General features: G+C 46.5%; 1 protein-coding gene across 1 annotated transcript in view; it reads left to right on the forward strand.

The window, feature by feature from the left end:
- The first annotated feature begins 409 nt into the window (after positions 1-409).
- The window catches only part of LOC119217786 (protein sidekick-1-like), a 156,130-nt gene continuing 129,560 nt past the window's right edge, over positions 410-26,979 (forward strand). The window contains exon 1 of the mRNA XM_062564406.1: positions 410-2,001. Coding sequence (XP_062420390.1) covers positions 1,851-2,001 — 151 coding nt within the window. The 5' untranslated portion in view covers positions 410-1,850. The remainder of the gene's footprint in view (positions 2,002-26,979) is intronic.

Consider the following 26,979-nt stretch of genomic DNA (forward strand, 5'->3'; position numbering starts at 1 on the left):
TTATTGTTTTCCAGCAGCTTACTACATCCTTAGTTACACACATCATCTATTAAATAGTATACTGTAACAAGAATATGGAGTCCATTACAACCTATAACTGAAAATTCAATCGACTGCGTATCAATTTTAAACGGGAGATAAATCGGTTATTACCCTTCGTCATGATACTTTCCTTTGTGTGTGTGTGTGTGTGGGGGGGGCGGGTGTTGGGGTTTTTTTGAGGGGGGGGGGTGGTGGCGCTTTCCACCACGCTCTCTCATAAGCTGGCATTACCTCACGCCCCTTAGTTCGGGCCGACCAATAGGAACAGTGGCAGCACTCGGGTCGACCAATCAGCAAGAAGGGATGATAGTGAATAGAAGTTTAGTTTCTGAGTTTGGGATAGCAAGCTCGAGGGAGAAACCAACGGAAAAGGCTGGGCGAGGAAATCGGGATATCAGCGGGAAAAAGTTAAAGCAACACCCGTAAATAGGAGCTGTTTGCTTAAGACCGATAAATACGTCTAAACAAGCCCCCCCCCCTCTCTCGCTCTCTCTCTCTTTCTCCCTCCCTCCGAAGCGTGGTCGAGGAGTGCGGCAGGTGTTCAGCCAAAGGGGGGAGACGCGTCGCTTCAGTCGGCTCCCCGAGCCTCCACAAGGTGACGGACGAGAGAAACGGGCTGAAAAGCGACAGCTGTGAGTACGCAGCGAGGACACTGAAACGTTCTGGGGTTTTCTTTTGGAAGTAAAAACCTTTTTCTTTTTTCCCCCCGACCGGACTGTTGTGGAGGACCAATAGAGACTGGGGGGGGGGAGGAAAAAAGGGAGCGAAATGCTCCAGTGTCGCAGCGGGAGTCTCGCCATCGTCCGTCTAACGGTTTAACGTAGTTTAAACCGACTGTTACTTTTTTTTTTCTTTTTACTTGAACCGGCTCATTTTTTTCGCATTTCACGGAGCAAATTCGAAGGGATTCAGCCGAGGAAAAAAACTTAAAATGCGTTTTTTCTTTTCACACTAACCTGTTGTGGTCGTCGTTCCGTGTAACACAATACTCGGCAACTCAGCCTCTCTGGTGTCCGAGGAGAGGAGAGCCCCTGCCGGGAGGAAAAGAAGGACCCCCGGCCGGTCGTTTCGACCCACTTGGGATAACAGTTCGCCTTCACTTGGATTTCTTACTCCCGATGACACGCTTCTCCATCACTACGCTTTCGTGGGAGGAGGGTGAACTGTCCGGTTCGTTTTCATAATTAAAAAAAAAAAAAGTCGGGAGTGCACATAGTCGGTTTACCGGAATCCACGCGCTGTTAATACGAGCACTCTCCCAATAGTTATTAAATCCCCCCAAGAGAAGACCTCACGGAAAGCGCGGATTCGAGGGTCGATAGCAGAGAATAAGCCGATAAAGCTAAAATACACTCAAGTGTATTAATCCGGCGCTTTTGGATCAATCCTAATTAAAATGAGGTATCGCGGGACGCAGGAGACACCCGGACTCAGAGATCACCGTTCCGTTACACCGTGAAGCTACGGAGACCCCCCCTTCCCCATCTTATTTTTCTTTTCTTTTCGAGTTTTTTTTTAATTAATTTTTTTTAATTTTTAAAAAACCGTAGCCGAGGACCTTTTGGGAGCGACAAAGCGACAGCGGCCGAAGTCCCGGAGCTCCCGTGCTTCACTTCCCCGGGGAGGCGCGGAGCCGAAGCCCGTTTCCTCGGACTCCTTCTCAGCCGCGTGCGAGGAGCAGCGCGAGAGAGAGAGGAGGAGGAGGAGGGGGGGGAGAGGAGGAGAGAGAGAGAGAGAGAGATTATAGTTGCAGCACCAAGCGGGACACGGGCGCTCTCGGTCCCCCCCTTTTTTTTCACCTTTCCGTGATGAAACCGGGAATTTTGAGCCAGGAGGGGTCCGCGGCGATGAGCCGGCCGAAGAGGACGGCGGCGGGGACGGCCCGCGGCGGGAGCCGGTGCCCGCCTCTGTTTGTGCTGCTCCTTCTCGGGTGCTGCTGCCACATGTTGCACGGACAAGGTGAGCGCTTCGTTCCCACAGGTCCTGGCTGCAAATGACACACGGGGCGCCAGTGACACTGTATGCTCGTTGACGTGTGTATTCAGATCGATTTAAACCGGGATGCCACTTCACTGAGTGGCCTGTACGAAAAACACTTGACGAGGCTCATTTGTCACTGGCACCGTGGTGATCAGGGGAAAAGTGACAGGACGCCTCCTGACCCGGAAACAAGGGTGTGATTTATTACTAATGCGTAAGTCGCTGTGGATGAAAGCATCAGCTAAATAAAAAATCTAAGTGTATTAGACCGTATTGACCTCTGAGTTGGGATGTGTCCCTGCAGGAGGAGGACACAGAGCGGGTTACAGGGCCAACAACAACGTTTCACTGCTAATGAAGTCAGGTTTATTGTTCCATGGGGACGTACCCACTAGACTGAATGAGTAAATAATTGTTATTGTCATTATGCATAGATTGTGGGGTCATCGTTGCAGGATTAAGGTATTGAGGATGTGTATGGGAGGGGTGTCACAGTTTCCAAGCATTGATAATCCTCCTCTTAGTCAATGACCTGCTTAACTGCAGCGCCCGATTTGGCACACAACGATAGGCACACACTAAGTTGCCCTGTTGTGCTGGCAGGTGTCCAGATTAGTGTGTGATTTGTTGATGCACAAGGTTTAGCGTTTGGAACTGTCTGTCGAATACAGCATCAGGACCTGTGAGGGGGAAATTGTGCGTTGCCATGTTTTTTTTTCTCTCCCTTTTCCTGCTGTAGCCAGAGTGATGGTGAGAAACTTGATATTTTGTGTGTTTTTTGTGTGCATGTTCCTCGTGGGATCATGTTGGGGGTGCCAAAACCCAAAGCACAGAAAAGGTTGGGCTGGTGTCATGACACCGTTTTCTCCGGGTCACAGATGGCGTGGTTGGATGAACGTGAGGCTGAGGCTTTGGGGGTTATGTGGAGGAGGGGGTCTTGGGAATGTCTGTGCGTATGTGTGTGTGTGTGTGTGTTAGAGGTGGGGGTGAGCTATTTGTGAACGCATGGGGAATGTATAGGAAGATATAGGAGGAATGAGGGGGGGGGGGGGGGAGTCAGAAGGAGGGAGGCGTTGTGGCGAGGAGGGCAGAGGAAGGGAGAGGGGAGTGGCAAGGAAAAGCAGGTGAGAATCTGAAATAAAGTGGTGGTGATCAGAGGGGGGTTGGGGGGGGGGGGGGGGTTGATAGAGAGTGAATGCAGCGCACTGTGCTTGTCAATCAGAAAGCTGTGTCTGCAGTTCAATCGATGACGACGGTGTGACAACACTTTTGTGTGTGTCAAAAGTCGCTCTCTCAGCCGTCACACTCACCCTCCTCCGCCCTCCTCCACCCCTCCAGCCCTCCACCCCCCTCCCTAGGTGTCGAGAAGGAGGTGGGAGACGGGCGGGTGGCGTGGCTGCAGAGTCAGCTCCTCTCGTCCTCCTTCTAATGTCAAGGTCTCCGAAGCAGCACCCAAGATACTACAACCCCACCGCAATACTCCATATTCGCCCCCTCATCATCCCCGTCCAGCTGTCTTGGCCCCGAGGGGCTGCGGGAGGGGGGGGGCTGCTACTGTGAAATATCTATACCGCCGGATGGCTGGCAGGAGTTGTTTGTATGTGCGAGTGTTCTGGGGTAAAGGGTGAATTAATTGAAATTAGCAAAACAGATGTGGGACACGGCTGGTGGAGAGGGTGGGGGGCCCTTATTGATTTGATAAGCTGTGCCAGGCGGCCAATCGAAGGCTGTAGATTTTCCAGGTTCCGGCCCCTCTGTCCCCAGCATTTATTAGGACGTTTTATTTCAGAAGGAAAAGGATGAAATTCATGAGCTAAGGTTGATCCTCCTGATCTCTCCCTGCCCTTCACCCCCCCCCCCCCCCTCCCACCTGCCCTCGACCCACTCCGTCTCTTTCTCTCTTTCTCCCAGTCAATCGATGCCCACACCCTTCCTCATAAATGTGAGCCTTTATATGAGCCAACTCTCGTCTCTGGGAGCACATTTAAATAAGCTCATCGATCTTTCATTTTAGAGTTTAAGTGACGGCAGCATTTTACTGTCTCTGTCTCCCCCACCTCTCATCTGCTCAACTCTCCACCCGTGCCATAACTTATCCCCCCCCACCACCTCACTGAGTGGGTTCTGCTGCCCAGCTGTTTGACTGATTCACCTTTCCAGCTTGGATCCAGGCAGAGCACCACTGTAGACTTTATATTCTGTCAAGGATGGATCAAATCTAGTTTGTTTTCTAAATTTAATCATATTCCAGTCCAGAAAACGTGCCAACTGCCAATTCCCTGAAAATAACAGTGTGTCATTTCTACAGCCATGGATTTTGATATTATCTACATAATTTACAAACATTTTTAGAAGCCTAAATCACAGAGGAACACATCATACTTCAAATTACATAAAAACATTAAAATGTTCAAAGTCAGAAGGGGGTTCACATCACAACAGCGATATGGACCATTAGGTTTATAATACGTGCTAAATTATTTTGTCCCAGATGCTAATGTGGATAATGATAATGGTCGATAAGTAGCCAACATGTAATGAAAAAATACTGCTGGTCGTCATTATTGCTAACCTTGCCCAAGGTAATTGCATTAAAATGTGGCTGGAGCATCCCAGCTGGAAAACCATTGCACTTCTTTAGTGTCTAAAAAATAAATGGCAAGTCACCATTTTTAGTGCTTTTTTTAATTTTTTTTTTTTACAAAGTTAAGTTTCTGACGACCAATTTAAATGTTTTTTTTCCAACCAGCCAGCAAGCAAAGACTTGCTGACCCAGATAGTGGGATCTATCAGTGTGATTATGTTTGATATGACACATATCATTGGCTCAACTAAGCCAGAGCTTGATACTGATTGGGCCACTGGCCACGCTTAAGTGAATTGAGGTCACGGATAGGACATTTGGACGGTGGGCTTGGAGAGTTTCTCAGCGTGATGTCAAAACCCAAATCAAATAGACTGGCATGCAGCTTTTACACGCGTGTTGCACAATCACGCGCGCACACGCAAAGTCCTTCTCTCACATCAGTGTCAAACAGCTAAAGCAGACGTGGTAATTTGCTTAACTGTGTTCTAATGAGGAGAGGGTCAATGAGGAGCCCTGTCGAACTGATTAGCACCGTCCGCGCTGCTCAACCTTACAGTGACTTTTACACCTCCCTCACACTTGAGAGTCTCGTGTCAAATGTATTTCACCATCTTCTACCCCAATCTTCCACGTCTTGTGCGTCTTTTGAATAATATATTCTCAGAGCAGAACATGTGATACGTGCAACCCGAGGATGTTGATGTATTTTAAACTCTGCACTTGTAGCTTTTTTTAACATAACAGTTATACATATGTGGTGTCTCTGGCAAGACACAACATTGTGTATTCATTTAAATTGCCCCTTTGTGTCCAGATTAGCGCGTGGCTTGGTTGCAGAAGGTTTGCTGCTGTGTGGAGCGGTTGTTGAATACAACATCAGCAGCTGTATGTGGAAATTATTGGCTTTCTGGAGAGAAACTGTGGATATTTCTTTGTGTATTTTTGTGTCTTTCGTATTTCATGTGTGCTGGTTACACAGTTATATATCTTTGTACTTAAAGCCCACGGACACATTTAATCTCACATAAAGTAGTTTAAATTTTGGAGGCCTCGAGAGAGAGACTTTTCATGCTGATGGATTGTGTGTGTGCGTGCATGCGAGAAGGACCGTGAGAGAGTGAGGATAAGACCGTGTGTAAGTGTGTGTGGGAGCGTGTGATAGACGTCAGGCTAGTCAGGTGACAGGTCTAAGAGGAAGTGAGGTCCCTGGGTGACTCCCTTATTTCCTGTCTGTCAGGAAGAACAAATCACACTTCCACAGCCACCTGACACTTTATACTGTGTGAGTGTCTACGTGGGTTTTTTGTGGGAGGGGGTGTATGTGTCTACCTGTCTGTGTGCAGAGTACATACAGTATGTGTTGCTGGAAGGTGTTTGTGTGTCAGGTCAATGCTAGCCCTCCATCTGTACGTGTTTCGATCACAAGTGTGTGTGAGAGTGTGTCTACGAAGTATACTGCAGAAGGTGCATTTATCCAATTTAAAAAGTATTTCTTAGATTACGTCGTTAAGAAGTCAGATGGAAACAGTTTTTGTCCGACTCCATCAGTGTCACTATTGACAGTCAAGGCAAATATTCAATATAATAATGGGGTAACGGTATAATTCTCAAAAGCTCTGTGTGTTTGAGTGTTTGTGAAGAGTCTACCTGACTTTGTTTCTAGCTTCCCCATCTTTGTGAAAAGATGCATTTTACGTGGTTTTCACCAAAACATCCTTCAGAGCTTTGAAATACGAGCCATGTGGGACGCACTCAGGTCTCCCTCTGCCCCCCACTCTGTCATGCCTTTTTTTAAATGTTGTGCTCTTTCTGTTGCGTCTGTTCTCTCACTATTGCTCCTCTTTTTCTTTGGTTTCTCATTCTTTCTACCCTCCCTGTCTCCCCATAAGGGACTGAAGCATCTAGTGCTGCAGGCCACACAGGTGGAATCGAGGCTGTTTTGCTGTGCAGGCCATGGTGTTTATTATGTAAGATAGGGGGAGAAGGTTGCTATTGATCTGCTGTCTATGCGTGTGTGAGGAGCGACGGAGGGGGGGGGGGGGGGGGGGGGGGGTGGTGGTTGTGGGGGAACGGCACAAAAGCTTATCTCGTACTTTTAAAGACGGCTCCACAGTGACACATCCAAATAAAGCCGAGCGTTTGCAAAAAAAAACATAAACTCTATTGATTAACAAAACTGCAAAACTCCAAAAAGCACAAAGACTGACGGACACACATCGAGATTGGCAGACGGACAGAGGGATGAATGCATGTGTGTGTGCGCGCGGTGTCTTTTGTGCGTTAGCTCGAGTGTAGGTGAAGTTAAGACCCATGATATGGGCTTGCAGTGGTCCCCCCCCCCATGTCATTAAAGGAACACTTTGACACATGACAGAAGTTAGGGGCTGGTGGTCTTTGGGTTTAGTCTTGTAGATGGATGATGTTCATGCTGGGATTTGTATTTAGAGCTGAAACGCTTGGCAGTTCATCAAAAGGTAATCACAAGCTATTTCTAATAATAGGTTGAGGCATTTTTCAAACAGAAATGTGAAGATGTGCTCCGTTTCTCTGTATTTTTTCACAATGTAAATGCATTGTGCTTCGGTGAAGTACTTTGAGTTTGTTGACTAATGTGGAATTAAGCAAAATGGTGACCTTCAAATGCAGATTTTGTGCAGCTTGCTTTAGGGGCCATCGCTGTGCCCAAAAGTATTAAACTAATATTGCATGAATCCGCTAAATAGGGATTGTATTGAGTCAGGAGGAGTCAAAACGAGCCTGTCTAGCTGTTGATCTGCGGGTGGGCTCTAATTTAATAAAACCTCTGGCTATTGTGAAAGCAGAATGTCTTCGGGGAGTTGTAGTCTGAAGGAGAGTTATTTTCGCTGTTGAGGAGTGACGGTGTTCTTGTCTGGCGGATTAAAGAAGGATCTGCTGCACTCGCACGGAGCTATAGAGCTCTCCAAATACCAAAGTGAAGATGACAGCTGTTTTACATCAATTAGATCAGCACAAGGTGGTTAACAATAACTGAGCATGAGCATCCTCCTGGTAAGTGATTTGTCCTGGATTTTCCTTTGAGGAGAAATGCAGAACATTGGGTAATTCCTGCTTCACGGTGCCACTGCCCAATTTTTGCATTTATTCGACGGACAACACCCGTCTGTGTAGTTGGAATCTACACTATGCATATTTAGGTGCTCATACAATATGAAATTTGTGCGTCCTACTGAAAGATGGTACTGGCAGCCGAGTAACGTTGAATTGACCTAATGTAGCGGATTAAAGAGATGCATCCTCCCTTTAACTTTGCAATTACAAATATAACACTATCCTATGATAAACCCCTGACCCCAATGACCTATGGTATTACTATAGATCTCAAGAGGAGATATACTTGATGACTAGTGTATGTCACACTGCGCATAGATACATTTAGTCCATCCTTCCATTCTGGCAGCAGGCTCATCGGGGTCGACCCGTATTTTCCTCTCAGCAGCTCATTCTGGGGGATCCATGAAAGCCACGAACTAGACCGGTGATAATGGGCTGTGAGGAGGAGGCCAACACCCACCGGGAACGTGTCTGACTTAACGCCGATCCGTTTAGTCAAGAGTGGAAATGCTGTGAGAAGAGAGACAGCCAAAGGCCTTGACCACCATCCTTCAATCATTTACTCATATGATTATATGTCAGTTTTGTTTTGTGAATTTCTATTTAGGGCTGGTTGTTCCTCCTCGAGACCGTCAGGCATTTGCTTCTTATACTATCCGATAAAAAAAGACAAGAAAGGCAAGGGAAGCAAAAGTGCAAGTCAAAAAATAAAGTGCAGTCACAAAATACTGTGTCAGCTGTGAAAGGGCTATAAGCGTATATATATTTCAAAATGTCACACAAAAATTGCACATTGACACAACGGATTCTTGTTGGTGTGAATGTTTTTTTATCTTGCATCGCTGCTTTGTTCTTTGTTTTCGAGATAAGCCACATGCGATGAATAGTAATGTCTTTTTCCGAGTGTTTTAGACATTTGGAAATAGGCTGCAGCCGGAGAAAGATGAGACAAGAACTAATAAATGAAACCAAAAGCCGCCGTGACAGTTTCATCACAAGTGGGACATTTTATGGGGTTTAATGGTATTAAGAACTTTGTGCCCCGTGAAGGCAATAAGCAGTTGTGAGCAGCCAAAAGGACCCCGGCCATCTGCATGAGGATTAATAATAATAATTAATGTGTATTTATATGGGGCCCACAGCTTTCCAAAGTACAGCAGGTTCTTCCCTTTGGTCCCACGATTATCTTAAATACGCCAAATCTATCTTAAGAAGAACATTAGAGCAGTTTGCTTCCTTTTGTCCACGCCTTCCTTTCCTGGTTACACTTAGCACACAATAGAGCTAATTCAAAATTAAATTGTATTTATTTAAATTAAGCAGTATTTAAATAAGCAGTTTGGGCTTTCATTTTCTTTATCAATAGCATAATTGAACTTTTGCTGGGCTTTATCCTCTTATCTAAGTGGGTTACGGGTGGTGCTTCTGAACATAAATCCTTTTCATCAGCCCTCATTAAAGAGGCATCACAACATCTTTTCCTTTTTGCATAAACTGGCCTGCAACGGCCGTTGATCTTCCGCATGAAACATGGAGATCAAGTTAGGAACGAGCATCATAACAAGCGCTTGGGGGGGCTGAAATAAAACTGAATAGATACACCAATCGGAAATCTCTTCCATTATTATTATTATTATGTTTCACACACGTGCATATGTAGAATGTGATATAGCACATATGGCAGTTGAAGTGTTTCTTGATACAGTATACTATATATTTTCAGCCATGTGTTCCACTTAATTGTTTTTTTTACTATATAAAGATATTTGTATATATATAGCAATAAAGATATACCGTAGCTATTATCGGCAGTTCATTAATTTAATATATTGGCATGCTCTCTGTTTTACCCCCACGCTGCAGTTCATCCATATGTCGTATCCACTCAGTTTAAAGTTTGGATCGATAGAACTCCCAAAACGTGTTAACTTTTTCAAAGTCGACAAATCACAGATGTCGGGTTCCTGTGACATTAACAAGGCAATCTGGGAACGGATTTCTATTTACACCAGCAACTGGCAGTAATAAATTTGCAGGTGGCTGAAGATACATCAGAGAGACACCACCACCCCCCCCCCCCCCCCCCCTCCCACCCCCACCCTCCCGCACACCTACATCAAAACACCTGGGAAATGTCTTTAAAAGCCCGGCCTTGTACTGGCAGTCATTGGATGAACTCAAGAGCCGTCTCACAGACGGGGAGAAGAAAGTGACTCTCTCTCCATCTCTCTCTGTCTCTCTCTCTCTCTCTCTCTCCCCCTCTCCCTCGTCGGGAATCTTTCACTCGGTGTTTGGATTTTGAACTGGCAACCGTCCAGTGGATCATAGACCGGGCTGTCTCCCTTTGTGTCACTGCACTTTCTCCGTGTCTGTCTCCCTGTCCTTCCTCTTCCCTCGGCCCTCCTCCTCGCTCTCAGCGTGGCTGGAGTCATTTAGTGTGACGTCCGCGGGGGGGGGGTGAAGCAATACAGAGTGAAGATTGCTCAGCTGAGGAAACATCCCCTCCCCTCCCCTCCCCTCCCCTCCCCTCCCCGCCCCGCCCCCGCTCACCGTGCCAAATGCACCTGGCTGAGATCCTTTATTTGTTTGCGTGTGTATTTTCATTGTGGCGAGCCATCAAGCCATTTGAATAAGATCTTTGCATAGTGAATCGCCAGTCACAGAGTATTACGGAGGTCAGGCCAGGCTTGATGGAAGTGTTGAGTGTATATCGTGTGTGCGTGTGTGTGTGTGTGTGTGTGTGTGTGTGCGCGCGCTCGTGCATGCGTGTAATAGAACTGCATGATTTACTTGTTCAGTCCAAAGGCTTTATGCTGCTGCAGGTGTGTGCTCTCAGCTTGCCGCGTTTGATCTGCCACAGGTGTGTGTGTGTGTGTGTGTGTGTGTGTGTGTTTTTGCACACGTTTGTGTGTGTGGGGATTTATGGTATTGGTTCAAAACTGAAAAGAACCCTTTTGATCTCATCCAGGAATAGACAGGAAGTAGCGTACTGTATATGTGTGTGTGGCCACAGGTCTTCAGCTTAGCCCTTTGATCCGAGCTCGAGGTGGGCATTCCTCAATCCTCTGTGAGGAGCCAGCCCGGCGATGGGGACACTTGGCTTTCGTTACAGAAGTGTGCGACTGTAATCCAATGATTATTTACCACAGTGTACTAGAGTAGAAACAAACAAAGAGGCAAGTATTATTATTTCCATCTAATAACTACATCTAATAGGATTTTGAACGTCAAATGTATTTGAGTAAGACGTTATTACAAATGTAATCATCATAATAAATATATTGAAAAGTGTAAACCTTACGATAAGATAACAAGGCTAGCTACTGTAGTTAGCTAAAGTTACCATGAGGAGAAGACATGGTCCCTCCAGCACATTTTAAATGTCCGTGTGTTGCCGTCATGCTGCTGTCAAAACGACAACGCCGTTTTGGTTTGCCGTAGTAATCGACGTAGTCGATTATGTCGACCAGTGGTTGCAGGCCTGGAATATACACTCTGCTCAGTTTGCAGGCCGAACTTTTCTGTTCTGCCTTTAAAATTGGCTATTACAGAAGCGGGCATATATATGATTTCCTGTAAAAACACTAATATGTGATTATGTCTACCTGTCCATCATGACACAGCTGAACATCCTGTCAGGAACTGGACGTGCCTCACTGCTAGCTCATCTCCCAGGTAGAATTATGTTCTCTAATTCACAACAGCAAACTGAACATCTTCTTGTGTTACATCTTCTCGGGATCTAAATCGGATCAGTGGTTTAGGTTTTCTTTGCACGGTTGTGTGTACACACCGGTGAGTTAATTCCTTCTTTGGAGTTTCATGCAGGGATAAAAGGCTTCCTGCCAAAATGGAAGTATTACATAGTGCTGGCAGAGCGCCGTCAGCTGCACGGCCACCTGACTTTGTCTGTGTAATCAGGAATCACAATTCCACAAACCCTAATCCTGCTTGTCGAGATAGGAAGGGGAGAAGGGGGGGGGGGGGGTGGGTGGTGTCTGTAGAGGCTCTTGTGTGGTGTTGGGTCGCTGCTGGGTGGATATGCAGACTCTATGGCTGCTGGTTTCCTCCCTCCATCACACCAGCCAGATCGACTTGGCCGATGCTGTTGTGCTGGTGTCTTCTGCTTCGTGTATCAGGCTGTTCACATACAGACTGAGAATAGTTTCTTTCTTTTTTTTCGGGGATGTTTTTGCCGCGCCAAGTCAAACCTGCGTTGCTTTTTTTGTTTCCATTACCAGGAGTCCAGTTGTGCAGACTGGTGCCCAGGATAGACAGTTTCACGACCTGTTTCTGTGGAGACCAGAGAGAAGATAATTTTTAAAGTGTGTGAGGTCAGCTCCAGTACTTGTTTTGAAGTTTAGTTTCCTGTCCGTGCATATCTGCTTCATTTTACTGACGTGTTTGCTTTCAGCTGTAAAAACCCACACTGTTCCACTTCATGATAATAGTTCTCAAATAACAAATAATTGAACATCTATCAGCCTTGTTGAGGTACGAGTAGAAGAGCCGCAGACAACAAGCTCTTCCTTCCCTTTGTGTAAATAGGTAAACGACATCTTCTCGGGGTGTTTGGTCGTGAAGGATGTTCAAGAAAACAAAATGTGATTATGCCATTCCTTTCGGCACTAATCACGGCTGTGGATCGGCTAATTACCTTTTTTTTGCCGACTGACTATATTTCTTTCAGGGTACAGAGAAACGTTTTTGGTACTTTTCTTTCCTGCAATCCAACAGGTTTTTACTTTTTCCTGCAGAAAACAGGTGCAACAAATTCATACAAATCACACCTTCAATGTTGTGTGTATTGCTGTACTGTACGTTGCAGCTGCCACATTGTACCTGGTGCTTGTGCGTGCGTGCGTGTGTGTGTGTGTGTGTGTGTGTGTGTGTGACGTTGCACAGCCGGCTGGTGGGCGGTCGCAGGGAGCTGAATATCCCAACTTGCTGTGGCAACAACTTACTTGCTGCTGACTACATCCTATGTCGTTACCAGTAAATATCACCGCATGAAACCTGAAAGGTTGCGCTTGTCTGTTCGCATGATGGAGCACAAGTGCACATTTAAGCGTCGTAATAGATGGATGCTCGATTGCTGTCTCAACACTGGCAACGTTTTTTAAATTTATTTATTTATATATCAAAGTGGTCTGCCAGTCACAGATCATGGTGCATCTCCACAAGTATCGCCCACTGCCTTTTATCCGTGTCCATGGAGGCTAGAACTGTAGCTGCATGTGTGGTACCTGACATATGTTGTGTTGCAGCGAACAAAGCCTTGAGAAACTTCAAAGGATGTGGGATTATACGGGACATCGGCACCGACACCTGCCCGCTTTGGTCTTTGTGTAAATGAAATGTTTTAGTCCAGTTGTCTTGCTTCAAAGGGGCGATCTGTTTTTCACGTCTGAGACTAAAGATTGTATAGATCTTTGCACTCTGTATTGAAGTAGACGGTCTCGCGGCTTGTATCTGCACCATCTTCACTCCTGTGTTTCAGTCCATGAACCTGACCTCTATAAAGGAGGAGGGGCTTCGGGAAACTGGATAGTTTTTGCTGTCAGTGGGTTTAGATTTGACATTTTCTCAAATGCATTTTGGTAATTATGTTGATTTTGTTGAAATGATCCTTTTTGTTAAAGCAAAGTGTACATTAGCCAACAATTACAGTATTGTATCTGTGTTTTTGATAATGACTTGCACGCATAGTTTTAAATGAATAGTCTAAATTGAGTAGAGTATCTCCCTGAGGAGCATGCATTCCTCCTGTGTGCTGAAATGGGGTCAAGTAGATAATAATCAGGATGAGAGAAGAAAGGTGCTGACGACTGATGGATGAGAGACAATTATGGGCATATATGGATCATAAGACGTAGCATAAGGAGAAAGAAGGGGTTAAAGAGAATTGCTCGTCACTTGGGTGAGCGGATGGATGAGGGGAGACGGCACAGAAATGAAACCACGTAATCAAAACAGAGTCTCCGAATCGTATCCAGGACGGATGAAGGGAGTTCCTTAAAGAGAAAATAATTTGTCGGCTAATGGACTCACTTTATCTATTTTCTTCTTTACCATTCTTCTAATTCCCCTCCTGCTTGCTTGATCTTTCTCTCAAATCATACCGCGCCCCGCGTTTCATCTTTCTCCCCTTTTTACCACTTACCTCCCCCCCCCCCCCCCCTGCACTCTCTGTAATTGGGAAGGGGCAGTGCACGTACGTTCATCTCATTAAGTGCACACACACACACACATGCCGTTCTCACAGACATTTTGTTCTACTGTTGTAAAATGACTGTGTGTGTGCGTGAGTGAGTGTCCGTGTGGATTGAATCACCCCTCACAGGAACGCACGTTATCTCGTGAATGTGGGAGTAGAAAGCGAGAAAGGCAAACAAATGAAATGAAAGCATCCAGGCGAAGGATGAAAAATGAATTATCCTGTTTGTGTGTTGATGCAAACCATTCAGTAGCCCCCTCTGCTGAAGAGTTTGTGAGCCCACACACACACACACACACACACACACACACACACACTCAACCATACAAACAATCCCATACCCCAAGTCATCTTGAGCTATATTTCAAGCCGGTGGCTCAGCTGTGTTTTTTTTTTTTAGGGCCATGGTTGCGTTTGACTCAGCAGCGCGCTCATCACAGGCAACAATGCCACTCGGTGTCACCACATCACTCCACTGGACCCGACGTTTACCTGCCCGCGTTTTTTGTGCGCGCAACTGGCAAAGAAAAAAAAATCATTGAGTTTGAATTCTCAGCGCTTCCTCATGAAACGTAGGAATGTTTACTTCCTTCTACTTCCATTCATTGGTGTCCTGGTGTGATAATGCAGGAGTCAGCTTGACTTCCAGGGTACTAATTGGGGAGTGGGATTTAATTTTTCATCCAGACTCGCATTAGATTAAACCATGCATCTTGCACTGCTTTCACATGACAGCAAATAACATCGTTAATGAATTTTACATTTAATTACCCTTTCTGATGGAAAAGGATGGGAAATTTGTCAAATCGACAACAAAAGACTGTAAACGGCGTAGCTGATTAAATGAGGATCCTGGGTCTCCCCTTGAGGAAGACTGTTGCTCAGTAGGCTGAGCCAGGTTGATATTATCCACCCTGCTGCACCTTGTGGTCTATCAAAAGTTTATAGAGTAGTATATTTCATCATGAGGACAATTATTAGCCAAAATCCTCTGTGTTCTGTAAAGAGGTTACAGCCTCACAGAAAGAAGCTAGTACTTAGTATATCAGTGCATTGAAAAGGTTGCATTGAGGTGAACTTTTACATTAAATTGACTTACAAAATAACGGTGGTTTTAGTTTGTACCGTATCGTAGGCTGCCAGGTGCTTTCACACAGTAACTGCTGAGCCAGGTGCAGCGGCTTCACCTTCCCTCCGGGGCCTACAGCCGATGACGGTGCACGATTAGTCGAGCTTAGCTGCTCTTAAAGGTTAGTACCGGATCACGTAGGAACCCACGATGAGGCTGCATTGTTTTTTTGGGGTTTTTTTTCTCTCCCTTCGGACAGCGCTCGAGACGAGGCGGTGCGGCCGAGAAGCGAAGAGCGCCGGCGCGTGCCCGTAATCAGTCACGCTCTAAAACATTCATCCACTGCACGCGGGGACGCAGAAGATAGACTATTGGCTCCAGTAATTGATATTTCTCCTGAGGAAAGCCCGTGATTGATATGTTTAATGTCAGACTACATTTTGCCCTAAGCACCCGGATAGCCAATAAAGCTGTTCTGTGTCTCTCAATAGGACAACCTAGTGTGTCCTCCGGTACTTTCTTCTTTTCGTGAAGCCGTGATGAATGTCTCCTTCCACAGCAAAGGGCTCTGCTCTCGGTCCTGTGTGCATGGACATCCATCCACCTGCTCCGTTTTGATTTTCGACACCCAATTCGTACCTATCTATCAATTTATGGTAAACAAAACGAGGTCCGACTTGCACGGCGATTCTCCTCCAATCGCTCTGTGTGATATTATAATAGGCAGCTCCAATCATCCACTGTTAACTAAACAAACTAACTCTGACTGAATGTCAGTACGCGGCTCCAGGCAAACATTTCGCTGATTACTGCTGCCTTCATTTCTAAACCGCTCCTCGTGCCTGGCAAACACGACTTGAATGGCCTCCATGACTGTGTGTGTGTGTGTGTGTGTGTGTGTGTGTGTGCTCGGACATTGGATTTACTGTTCAGTATACTTGGCAAAATCTACTTTATTATGTGCTTTCAGAGTTACTTTATCAAACATAGTGCCTTATTAGGATCTCACTTGCTCATCAAGATGTGTGTGTGTGTGTGTGTCTGTATGGATGTGAATTGGCTTTTAAACGACCTACGGTCAACATGCTCAACACAAATGACATGCTGAAGGCCCACCACACACCAGCTACACACCTCTCCCCCCTCTCCATCCTCCGTCCTCCTCACGGTCTCAATCTAATTAACGTGCACCATGGATGTGTCGGGCGTGTGTAATGACACAGCTGGCTGTTTCTCCCCTCACACACAAACGGACAGTCTCACTTGCAGATGTAACACACGTATATATATATTGTCATTACTGAATGGAGCGAGGGAGATAGAGGCGTGTGTTTAGTTTGTGTGCATGTGTGTGTGTGTGTGTGTTGGCGATGGGACGATACTGTGTTTAATACACGCTCAATTTATTTGTACACGTCCTCGTATTTCCCCCAAAACACAATGAGAAACATATTGAGCTAATGCATCGAAAAATGACGACCATTTATGAACAAGCCAACTGTGAGCAGAGACAGAATGCTGCAGCTATTAAACTCACACAGAAGGTAACACACACACACACACAAGCATCAACACGGCGTACACACACACACTGTATATGGATCCACTTGGATGGAGAAAAAACCTTTCATTCTCCAGTTTTTCAATTTTCGGCAGCCCAATTCTGCTGAAACAATGAAATTCATTGTGTTGAACACGCGCTTATGAAGGCAGAGACGCACACACACACACACACACACACACACACACAAAGGCAGATTTATGTGCTGAGTAGCAACACACAGGTTTAGGTGGTCAGTGTTTTTTTCTGGTTGTAACAGTATCCATCTCTCATCTTTCTGTCAGAACACACGCAGGGAAACCGATGAGCGTCGCTGGAGAAACGAGCTTCGGAAAATGTAGAATTTCAAGGAGGTTTTGAAAATCCCCTCCCTTTCATTTTCCTTTGCCCTCGCGCTGCTTCTCGGGCCCTCTCCCTCGTCTCGTGGACTGACTGGGTCTTTCCATGCTGTCACCCCCCCCCCCCCCCTCTCCACCCACCACCCCTCTTGCCCGTGGTGTCACATTACATTCAGTCTGCAGAAACTTTCCCTTTTCATGTCTTGCTGAGTCACCCCCCTCCTGTGCCTACTTCCCTTTAATCTCCCTGCTCCTTGTCCCCCTCTCCCTGCGGCTCCATACAAGGGGAATGGGCAGCTAACCCGTCCCGGAGGGGGGATCCACTAACTGCACCCTTTGGCACCAGCTGTCTTTTCTGAGGCCTGATGGATGTGCACTCTCGCACGGCTCTGGATGAGGGGGGAGTTTTTTCTATTTTTTCGGAGCGAGTGTGAGTCGGAGTAGAGGCTGCTGGGTGAGTGCGGTCGGGTAACTCGATCTTGGACGTCATGAAGCTAAAAGCATTAGCTTATAACAACTGTGTGGCCTGGCAGCAATGGACGGTGCTTCAGGCAAGGGGTAGGGGAGGATAAATGGGGTGTGGCGCCTCCCAGCTGTGTGTGCGTGCGTGTGTGTGTGTGTGTGTGTGTGTGTGTGTGTGGCACTTTCCATCAACGCCACGTCCCTGTGTGAGCACTTGGTAATTACAGTGGCCCGGAGTTGTTAATTTGTGTAATCAGTGTTTAATTGGCATCGAGGAAAACACATTAATCAGACTAGAATAAGTCTCCGGCTTCTTCATGCAGTCATTCATTTGTCTCCTCGAATCACCCAATCACCGGCTGCCGGGAGCCTGGCGCACCGGTTTGCCATCACAGGTTCCACCGACAGAAATAAGCCTGGTTGGTCTCACCAGGCGGCCCCTTCAAGGCTTGTGTGCTATTCCATCAGTCCACACGCTTGTTAATAATCCGAAGTGGGAGTTTGTTCATTAACTCTGCGCATTTGTCTGAGGTCTGGTCAGGGCCATATTCAGTGCCTTTCTGAAAAATAAAAAAAAATATGTTGAAAAGTTTAAATTATCTGCATTAAACAAAGAAAATCATTTGTACACGCCTTAAAGTAAATGTCTGTGAGGAGTGTTGAAAACACGTTGGAACTGGAGTGCACCTGCTGCTTTACATTTCATAACAAACCCCTTGTATCTATAGAGGCACATCAGCTCCTATGAAATGCTTTAACTTTAACCCACTTTCAGAGCTCCTTTCGTTCCAAAAAGTCCCCAACGGGATGACGAGCACATCATAAGATCACACCGCTTGTTCTTCATGCTTATGATTGCATCTGAGCTTGAATCGTCTCGCATCCGTGATGCTTTTGCGAACTTTTTATGAGAAACCCTGTAGTGTGTTCTTGAAGCGTTTTACAACAAACACATTTTTGAATGATCGGCCTGGCAAGTTAGAGGTTTCCAATGCGTCTCCAGAGGCTGAGGCAGGGTGTACTTCCTGCTTTAGCATGGGGACCTGAGACTGAGGCTTTGTGTCAGGTATGATGCTCTAACAGTTAAGAGAGGACATGATTTTTGGTTTTCTTGGATGTCGGACACATAGTGATTATGTTATATTATCATATGATAATCGGACAGTATCAAGAGCAGTTTTTTCTGGACCTGAACAGATTACTTAAAGAGGATTTCTGTTTGAATACAACACAAAATCACCTCTAAGCTGTTTCCTAAAGGTACCAGTTTACATTTTAAACCTCTTAGATCCTCATCTTTGTGTATATGTTTGGATTCAGTGGTTTAGGACCAGCATACCCAGACTGTGGTGAGTCACTACAGTGCAATATATATATATATATACATATATTTATATACGCTTTGATTAATTGAAACACTTGAATGTTTTCCATAGCACTTGGCTGTGGGATAGATGGATGATTAGATGAGCTGCCGCTATGTCCAATTTATTGGTTGTCTCTTTTGCATCAGTTTGTGTGTGAGTGTGTGTGTTTTGGCCTGCCTATTAGCACCATGCTAGAACCAAAGTGCACTTTTTAATTACGGCGCTCAGATAATTTAGAGAGGAGGAGAGAGAGGGGGAAAGGGAGCGTCGTGGAGGGGGGTTAGTTTAATCTCACAGTTCGTTTCACCCGTTGATTTTGGTTTTATACTTTCCTTTAAAGACATAAATCACTGATCATCCTCGAGAAGCGAGGGACAGCGAGAGGCCGTTAGATTAGAAGCAGTAGTCATATAATCATATAATCTGATTATAAGTACATTAGCCATCATTGTCCTCTCTGTGATAAAGAGGTAGGAGCACGCAGAAGTAAATGGGGGGCCTCGCAGGCGACCAGCCGCAGATTTATGCATAAATAAATTGGGTCACGCTGGCGTGCGTGTGTGCGTGTGTGTGTGCGTGTGTGTGTGTGTGTGTGTGTGTGTGTAGCGGTGTCTGTGATTATGCTTCAAGTGAATAAATGTTTACGATTGTCTCTTAAGTGCATCTGCTCTCAGAGACTTCACAGTGTTTACCAGCTGCTCCCAGTCGGAGCATCCATAACTAAACAAATAACTCATGAATTCATTCACTTAGGCCCGTGCACGTCGGGCGACCTGACCCCAATATCGCGCTGCCGTTTGCGTCGACATGTGCGCCCAGCATGTGTGCGTGCGTCCGTGTGGCGTTCGCACGATGTTGTGTTACATCGGGTGTTTACACGAAGGGGGAAAATGTATCACGTCTTCGCTCCACTTTTCAAACAGATCTCGAAGGGAAATAGCAAATAAAAAGGAGGAGTAGAAGACGCGCGGGGAACCTCAAATAAAAGTTTCTGCTGTTTGTGTGGGTAGAAAAGGAATAATAGATAGAGCCCTCTCCTCTCCTCTCCGGGGGCAATGATTCCCTAATAGGAGAGGCAATCATTTCTTGGTATTTTTACTCCACATTTTGCTGGAAAGAAGAAGGAAATGAACCTTCATATGAAAGAGCCGCTCGATATCCACGCGCGGAAACCCAAACCGCGGTTTCTGTCGCCGCGCGTGACTCCCCCAACATCCCTCCGCGCGGGGAGTGTGTGTGTGTGTGTGCGCGTCTTCTGCCGCGTGTTTCAAGGGAAAAAGGGAGGAGTACAACAACAACTTTTCTTTGGTGTTTGGATGGAGGAGCGAGAGGGTGATAGAGGAGTCAAGAGCGCTAAAAGCAAATAGGAGTGGGGGGGGGGGGGGGGGAATGCTGCTTTGTGTTGCAATCCAGTGTGAGCTGAAGGGCTTCATAAATAGTCACGGATGTGCATCATTGACTCCAAGCTCTATCCTGCTCTTTTCCATGCACGCATGCTTGTGGGTAGAATTTGGATTGTTGGAGAAAAAGGGCTATTCTGAGGTTCTGTAGAGACATGTGGAGAGGGGAATATATCTACGTGAGTGGGCGTCGTCGCACCGCGGCCTCAAACAGGAGTGTTAAAACCTGCAGAGAGCCTTTTCACTCCTCTCCCCCCCCCCTGCCACTCACACAAGTCTGGAAACATTTACACCCTGGTTCTATTTGTGTGATTTGCCCCCTCCACACGCATTTTCCGCTCTTCCTCGACATGCATTCAGACAGCCCACCCACTCCCGGCCCACCACCACCTCTCCTCTCCTCTCCCGAGGAGCGCCCCACGCCCCCCTCCCGGGTTCAGGTGTGTCCAATCAATGTCTAAGCTCTTTAATCCCCGCTGGATGCCGCGCTGTGTTTGTGTCTGCTAGCGTCTGTGTCTGCATGTCCGCCCGATTGTGGCGTCCTTGTAGTTAATGCAGGCGCAGAATGACAATTAGGGGGAATCAAGGTGAGGAAGCCAGAGGGTGGAACCGCTCGTCATATGAACCGAGAACCGCTCCGGATGGATTTGGGTGAGCAGTAATTAATTTGCCACCAAGTGTCCTGTGTAAACACATCAAGGTTTTCCTGTAGGGGATCGTTGTTATCCCCCCTCGATGTTTTTATTCACACGTATGTCCAATCTGATTGTTTGAGCACAATTCAAAGTCATTTTGGTATCATTTAATGGGATGTATTGCCAATTTTCCTCCATTTGGAATATGCTGTTTTAGGTTTGCGTCCCCAACCACGTCCTCCAGCTTCCTTAAGTTTCGTCTCAAGCGTGGAGTCAGAAATTGTCAAAAAGTCCTCTGCCAACCAATCAATCGTTCCCATGGTAACTCTACCTGTGTGCTGTTTTCCTGGGTTCCTGGGTCCGTGTCGCCTAAGTCTGGTATTTCCAACACATGAGCACATTTCATGGTTACTAAAGCAGTTTATGGCCTTAAATATGGCCTTCAACCGAAAAGGAGTTCAAAAGCAATATGTCTGGAAATAGCATTGGCCGCTAACATCAGTCACACTCACCTCACTACGACAAGAAGTGTCGAGGTCCTTGAGGCCAGCTTCACGATACGCATAGCAGCTTTCGCAGGATTCTCGTGAAAAAAGACAGCTTCGGACACGCCATTTATTGGTAATGTTGTTTGTGTTGGCTCATAATTTACAGCGAATGTCAGTACAGAAATGCACTCGACGTCATTTGTTTTTCAACAACCATATCACAAATATGGGTTTAATTTACATTTTCATGAAAAAACAACAACCACATGCCATTAAATCAGTATGAGCTGATTTAAATCAATATGGTTTCAGCCTCTAGCATCTGACATGAGCCCTGCTGTAGTCCTGTTTGTGGCTCTCGGTAATCTGAAAGAGTTTAGCTGCTAAGCCGTGTTTATTCCTTACTCCAGGCAGGAGGATTTGTTGTTTTTTTTATGTGTGCTGCACCGGATGTGAAGATTGACACAGCAATGTCTCACCTTTTAAAAAACACAGACTGTGCAAAAATTCCCTACTTTTCCGTAAGGGGGGGGGGGGGGGGGGGGCACGGCCCAAAACTCAATAACGACCTCACCCAAAGGGGAAAATAATTGATCGCTCCAACAAGGAGAAAAGTGAATGAAACGTCCCCCATTAAAGATTAAGCGGTAGGAGTTTTTTAAGCCTGCGACAGTCATTTGCTAAAGGCTGGTGGGCCGTGCCGGGTCTAATAGCTGAGTTTGTAGTCTACTTAGACAAGTCAATGACAAGGTCATCCAACGCCTCACCCATCACTTTCTCACCCTTATTCTAATCCAGAGGCTTTATGCTGATTTATGAATCTCTCTCACTCACTATCTGTGTGTGTGTGTGTGTGTGTGTGTGTGTGTGTGTGAGCACGCTCTGGGCAGAGTACAAGCTCATATGTGCTTAACTCTGGTCTCAGTTCGTCTCCCCTGGATTAGCTCCTGTCCCGTCCTCCCCGTCACCCTCTCTCCCCCCTTCCTCTCCTCCGTACCAAACTTCCACAAAGCCGACGACACATTTGCTTCCGGTGCCCTTCGTGTGTATTTATTTTTCTCCTCTCTTCCTCTTCCCCCTCTCTCTCCCTCTCTCTTTCCTTCCCTCCCTCCCCCTGGCATATGGCAGTGTGATATCCACAGCCGCAAGGCTCTAATTTATTTAGCTAACGATCTACACCACCTCCCTGAATAGAGAACGAAGGTCTAGTCTCTCCCTCCCTCCCTCTCTCCGTCTGTCCTCCTCTGTCTTAATGCTGTCTGCCTGTGTCTCCCTGCCTCACCTGTTGTTGCACGCACAGAGCACACAACACACAAACACACACGTGCACACTGACACACGCCCACACGCAGTCTTGTTTAATCTAATTAAGCAGGAACATGTTTTTTCAAGCAGGTTGTAAATACTGAGACTGTATTAGTGGAATGAAATTAGGAGGCTGCTCTGTGAAAGTGTGTGTGTCTCCACCCGTATTGATGTTTAGTAAAAAAAAAAGAAAGAAAAAAGGCACGTATGCACGTCTGCACTTGTGCATGTACTTATTTTTGGGGCAAGTTGTGTGTGTCAGATGTTAATTGCTACAGGGTTTTGCTGCTGGTTGCATGACCGAGCTAATGAATCCAATATCATATTAGTGTGTACAAGAGTGTTAATAAACTGTGTTCTTTATATGTGCATCCGCGCGTGTGTGTGTTAATGAGTGTGTGTTTTAGCCTTGTATGCTGCAGGGGGATCAGACCAGATTTGGGTTTTCTGCCTCTTCGCTCGACTGATCCCGACCCAATCAGGGCCCTCTCACCGCGTCTCGCACCTCCCCCCCCCCCCCCCCCCCCCTTCCGGGTCTAGATCCAAATCCCTCAGTTAACATCTCGCTGCACGCTGGTGATGCGAAGGAAAGTTTTTGGCCTGTCATGAACAGTTGGTCTCCTTAAAGGTGTAGCAACAGAACCACCCATGGACCAGCTGCTGTGTGTGTGTGTGTGTGTGTGTGTGAGTGTGTGTGTGTATGTGTGTGTGTGGAACAGGGATTGGTGGTTTGGGTCAGTTTCGGTCACGTCAAATTATAATGGACTGCAAATTGCAATAGTTAATATATTCGCCAGATTACGGATGATACTCTTTTGGGAGCTCTTTAAGCGTTATTAGAGACTGAGTTTGAATGAAAGTGTGAATGAACTCTCTCTCTCCTCCTGCGTGTGTGTGTGTGTGTGTGTGTTTGTCTAAGTAGGCCAGTGTAGCAGTTTAGTTTGAGTCCAGCTCCTAAGAGGCAGCTTAATAAATTGCTTTTTCTCCACATCAAATCAGTGGAGAGATATGCGATAGGGTACTATTTTGTGACCGCGTGTGAGTTGTGCATGCGTGCGTGTGTGTTGTTTGTGTCAGGTGCCGAATTGAATTATATTCAGCCTGTTTTAAATTCCCTAGACCTAGAAGAAAGAAAAAAAAAAACCCCATCAGCCTCAGAAGGAAGCCAGGTGTGTATGAAGCTTTCCTTTTAAAGGGGGGCGCCAGGGTTAAGCTGCTCTCGCTCGGTTTTTCTCTCTTCACGAACATGTGTGTAACTCCACGAAGAGTAATGTTTGCAGACGTGTGCCTATTTGTCCAGCCTTTGTCTGTGTGTCTCAGGCAGGCTTTACTGTATCTAACCAAAGGGTGACTAATGACTAAAGTGTTGTATTTGGTTCAACCTGCAGCCATTTTAATTTGTTTATTCATACCGGGTAGCGCTTGTTTGATCTGTAGTGACGACTCCTCCACATCTTTGCTGCAGTAGACACGCGCAATGTGTATTCAGTTGATTTGTTTACATCTCCAGCTGCAAAAGCGAGGCCCGATCCCCCCCCCCCCCCCCCTGCGCCCCGTGCGCGTCCTCCAGTGTGTGTTCCCGTCTACGCGCGTGCGTCCTTCGTCTGCATATCTGAGCCGTGGAGTTCGTTAGCTGTGACGCCGCGCTTAACGCCGTGCCTCTCGGCCGGCGGGCGCTTTTTTTTTTATTGCACCACTAATTGCCAGGGTGGACGGTCGTGTTTTCCCATGGAGGGGTTTTCAGCGTAACCGCCTTAACGTGGCCGACTGACCGCCACGTGCACGCGGCGCGTATGTCTGTACGACCAGGGGGGGGGGGGGGGGGGATGTGTTGGTGCCGGGCCGGCGGATCAATGCATCTATTAGCAGTTACATTGATCTAGAGCTCCGTTAAGCCTCCTAAATGCTGATCAAAAAGTCCTCTGATACATTCTACCCCCACCCCCTCCTCCGCCTCGATCCTTTTACGGTCTCCATCATTCTTGTTACTATTGCTCTGAACTCGGGCTGAAGTGTGAATCTGGAACACAGCTTGTTTGCTATCTCTGCAGCCACTTGAAATGTGGGATCAGCACAATATGCTTTCCAATCATCCGGTGAGGGCATTCATTTCAATTTATTCCAGACAAGGCTGGATTGACCCCAAAAGTTGCTGAAGTTAGTGTGAGCAGCAGTAACTACTGGTGTGTACAGTTGTTGGTTTGCTACCCGGCAAAGGAATTGGATTACGACACACACACACACACACACACACACACACACACATACACACACACACACACACTCTGACACATGCAGCCTAACCCCTGGCCAGGGTCCCATCCAAGGTATTATGGGGTCTTAAGAGGCAGAATTCACTAATGACTTCCTTTATCTCCTACACACAGCTTTAGACCTGATCACTGAGGCTCTACACCCTCACACAAACACAAGCACTCCCTCTCAGTCACACACACACACACACACACACACACACACACACACACACACACACACACACACACACACACACACACACACACACACACGCACACACACAGTCACACAGAAGAATTTTTCAGATGAGCTTTCTTTTTTGTACTTTTCTATGCATGTAAGTATGTGTGTGTGCAGTGTGTAGCACAGTGTCACGTCTCGTTACCCTCGAGGTCGACGGTGTACTCTGTCCTCTCCTGGTTTTTTATGTAGGGCTTTTATTTGGAATGTTTTTTTTGTTTTTTTTTTTGCAAACCAATGTGTATGGAGGCAGGGAGAGGTGTAGGGGTGTGAAACATAAATAAATGGGAAGGCATGCTGTCATGTTTGCCATTGAAAAGGGAAACATTCCCTGAAAAATATACCCGAGGCATGAAAACATTTTCTTTTGATATTTTCTGCATTTTGATGAGTTTCTTCAGCGACAACCTTCTGTCCCCTTTTGGGCTAACGGAGGGATTTAAGGGGAGGGGGGCGCGGACAGATCGACATATAATCTGCACACCGAGGACCCCCCCCCTGCAACCCTCGGACCTCCCCACACCGAGCGCGCTCTTAACTTACTAAAAGCTGTTTCTGTAGATTTCAAATAGAGCCAAACGCAAACAGACGTTAGCGAACGCTAGCTGTGTGATGTTCCCTTCTTAGTATGCAGATGACAACCACACTCCTACTTGCCTCCACAAATTTCCTCTCATACATTATGAGCCCACGACCCGCTGAAGATTGTCACTGAAAAAACGCACAGAATGAAAAGAAGATCAATAAAGAAATCAAATGAAATCTGAAGCGTGTGCTATATCTTTCAGAAAAGCTCTATCTAGTGCAAATGTTTCCTTCTTCAAATCCCTGATTTAATTCTCAGTCCCCAAACTGCTGCGCAGAAAGAGCAGCAGTCGTGCTGTAGGAGCCAAGGCTTTTATTTAAGCAGCTAAGGGAAGGATTTAGGGTAATAAGTCAGGTTGGGAGATGGGACCAAAAGATGAGTCGAGATGCAGAGAGAAGTAGGAAGAGATTTGTGCGGATGAAGGAATGAGGGCAACTAAGCCTGGTTGCTCTTCTAGCGAGCTCTAAACACAAACACACACACACACACACACACGGTCCAAAACATGCACTTTAGACATACAGTAATTGGTGAAAAGGCGCAAATACTTCCGCGGCGACCTCACACGCCACCCGGCTTTATACCTGATGTGTTTGCCCCCGTCCGAGGCAAAGTGAGCGTGATGATTGTGGGTCAGAGTATCCGCCGCAGCACAAAGCAGCACAAAGCAGCGTGGGAGCAGCGTGGGAGCACCTGCTCGCGGCCTCCACCCCTTTCATGAGAAACCGCCAACATCCAGGTTGATGTTTTTTTTTTAGTTTTCGACGCACGCAGAATATCAATGCGGGCGCTCTGTACCCAACGGTACTTTCCGTCTTCTCCCTGGTCGCCGTGCGTCTGAGCTTCACAAAAGCCAGCTGTGCACGCTCGGAATTGCGGACGATGAGAGAACAGCGTCACGCCATTTCTAGTCTGAAAATGTTCGGTGTGAGTACACGCTGCGTACTCCTCCTGTCTGAAAGGATTACACAAAGCTTTTTTAGCGCAGCCACATGAGTCATTTTAATCAAATTTAGTAGTAGGAACTACCACCAATGAAGAGGTAAAACGTTACCTTAAAGTGGCGTGTAACAACCTCTGTAACTATGGCGACCGTGCAGTTAGCTCAATTTTCCACTCCAACATCCAACGGCATTTTTCCTTTTTTGAGTTCTGAGAAAATGAATGACAAATAATTAGGGAAATTGGAAATAATGGTTATTTTTTGCCCTATAATGGCATTGTACCTTTTTGGATTGAGTACCGCAGGAAGCGTGACGAAAACCCGAGCAGCGATGCAGCGATGCTGCGGGAGGCGAAGCCTAATTAGACGCTGGCTGCGGTTTGAGTCCGCCCAGACGTCCTTCATAGTCA

This window comes from Pungitius pungitius, chromosome 9 (assembly GCF_949316345.1).
Source record: "Pungitius pungitius chromosome 9, fPunPun2.1, whole genome shotgun sequence".
In the NCBI taxonomy this organism is placed as follows: domain Eukaryota; kingdom Metazoa; phylum Chordata; class Actinopteri; order Perciformes; family Gasterosteidae; genus Pungitius; species Pungitius pungitius.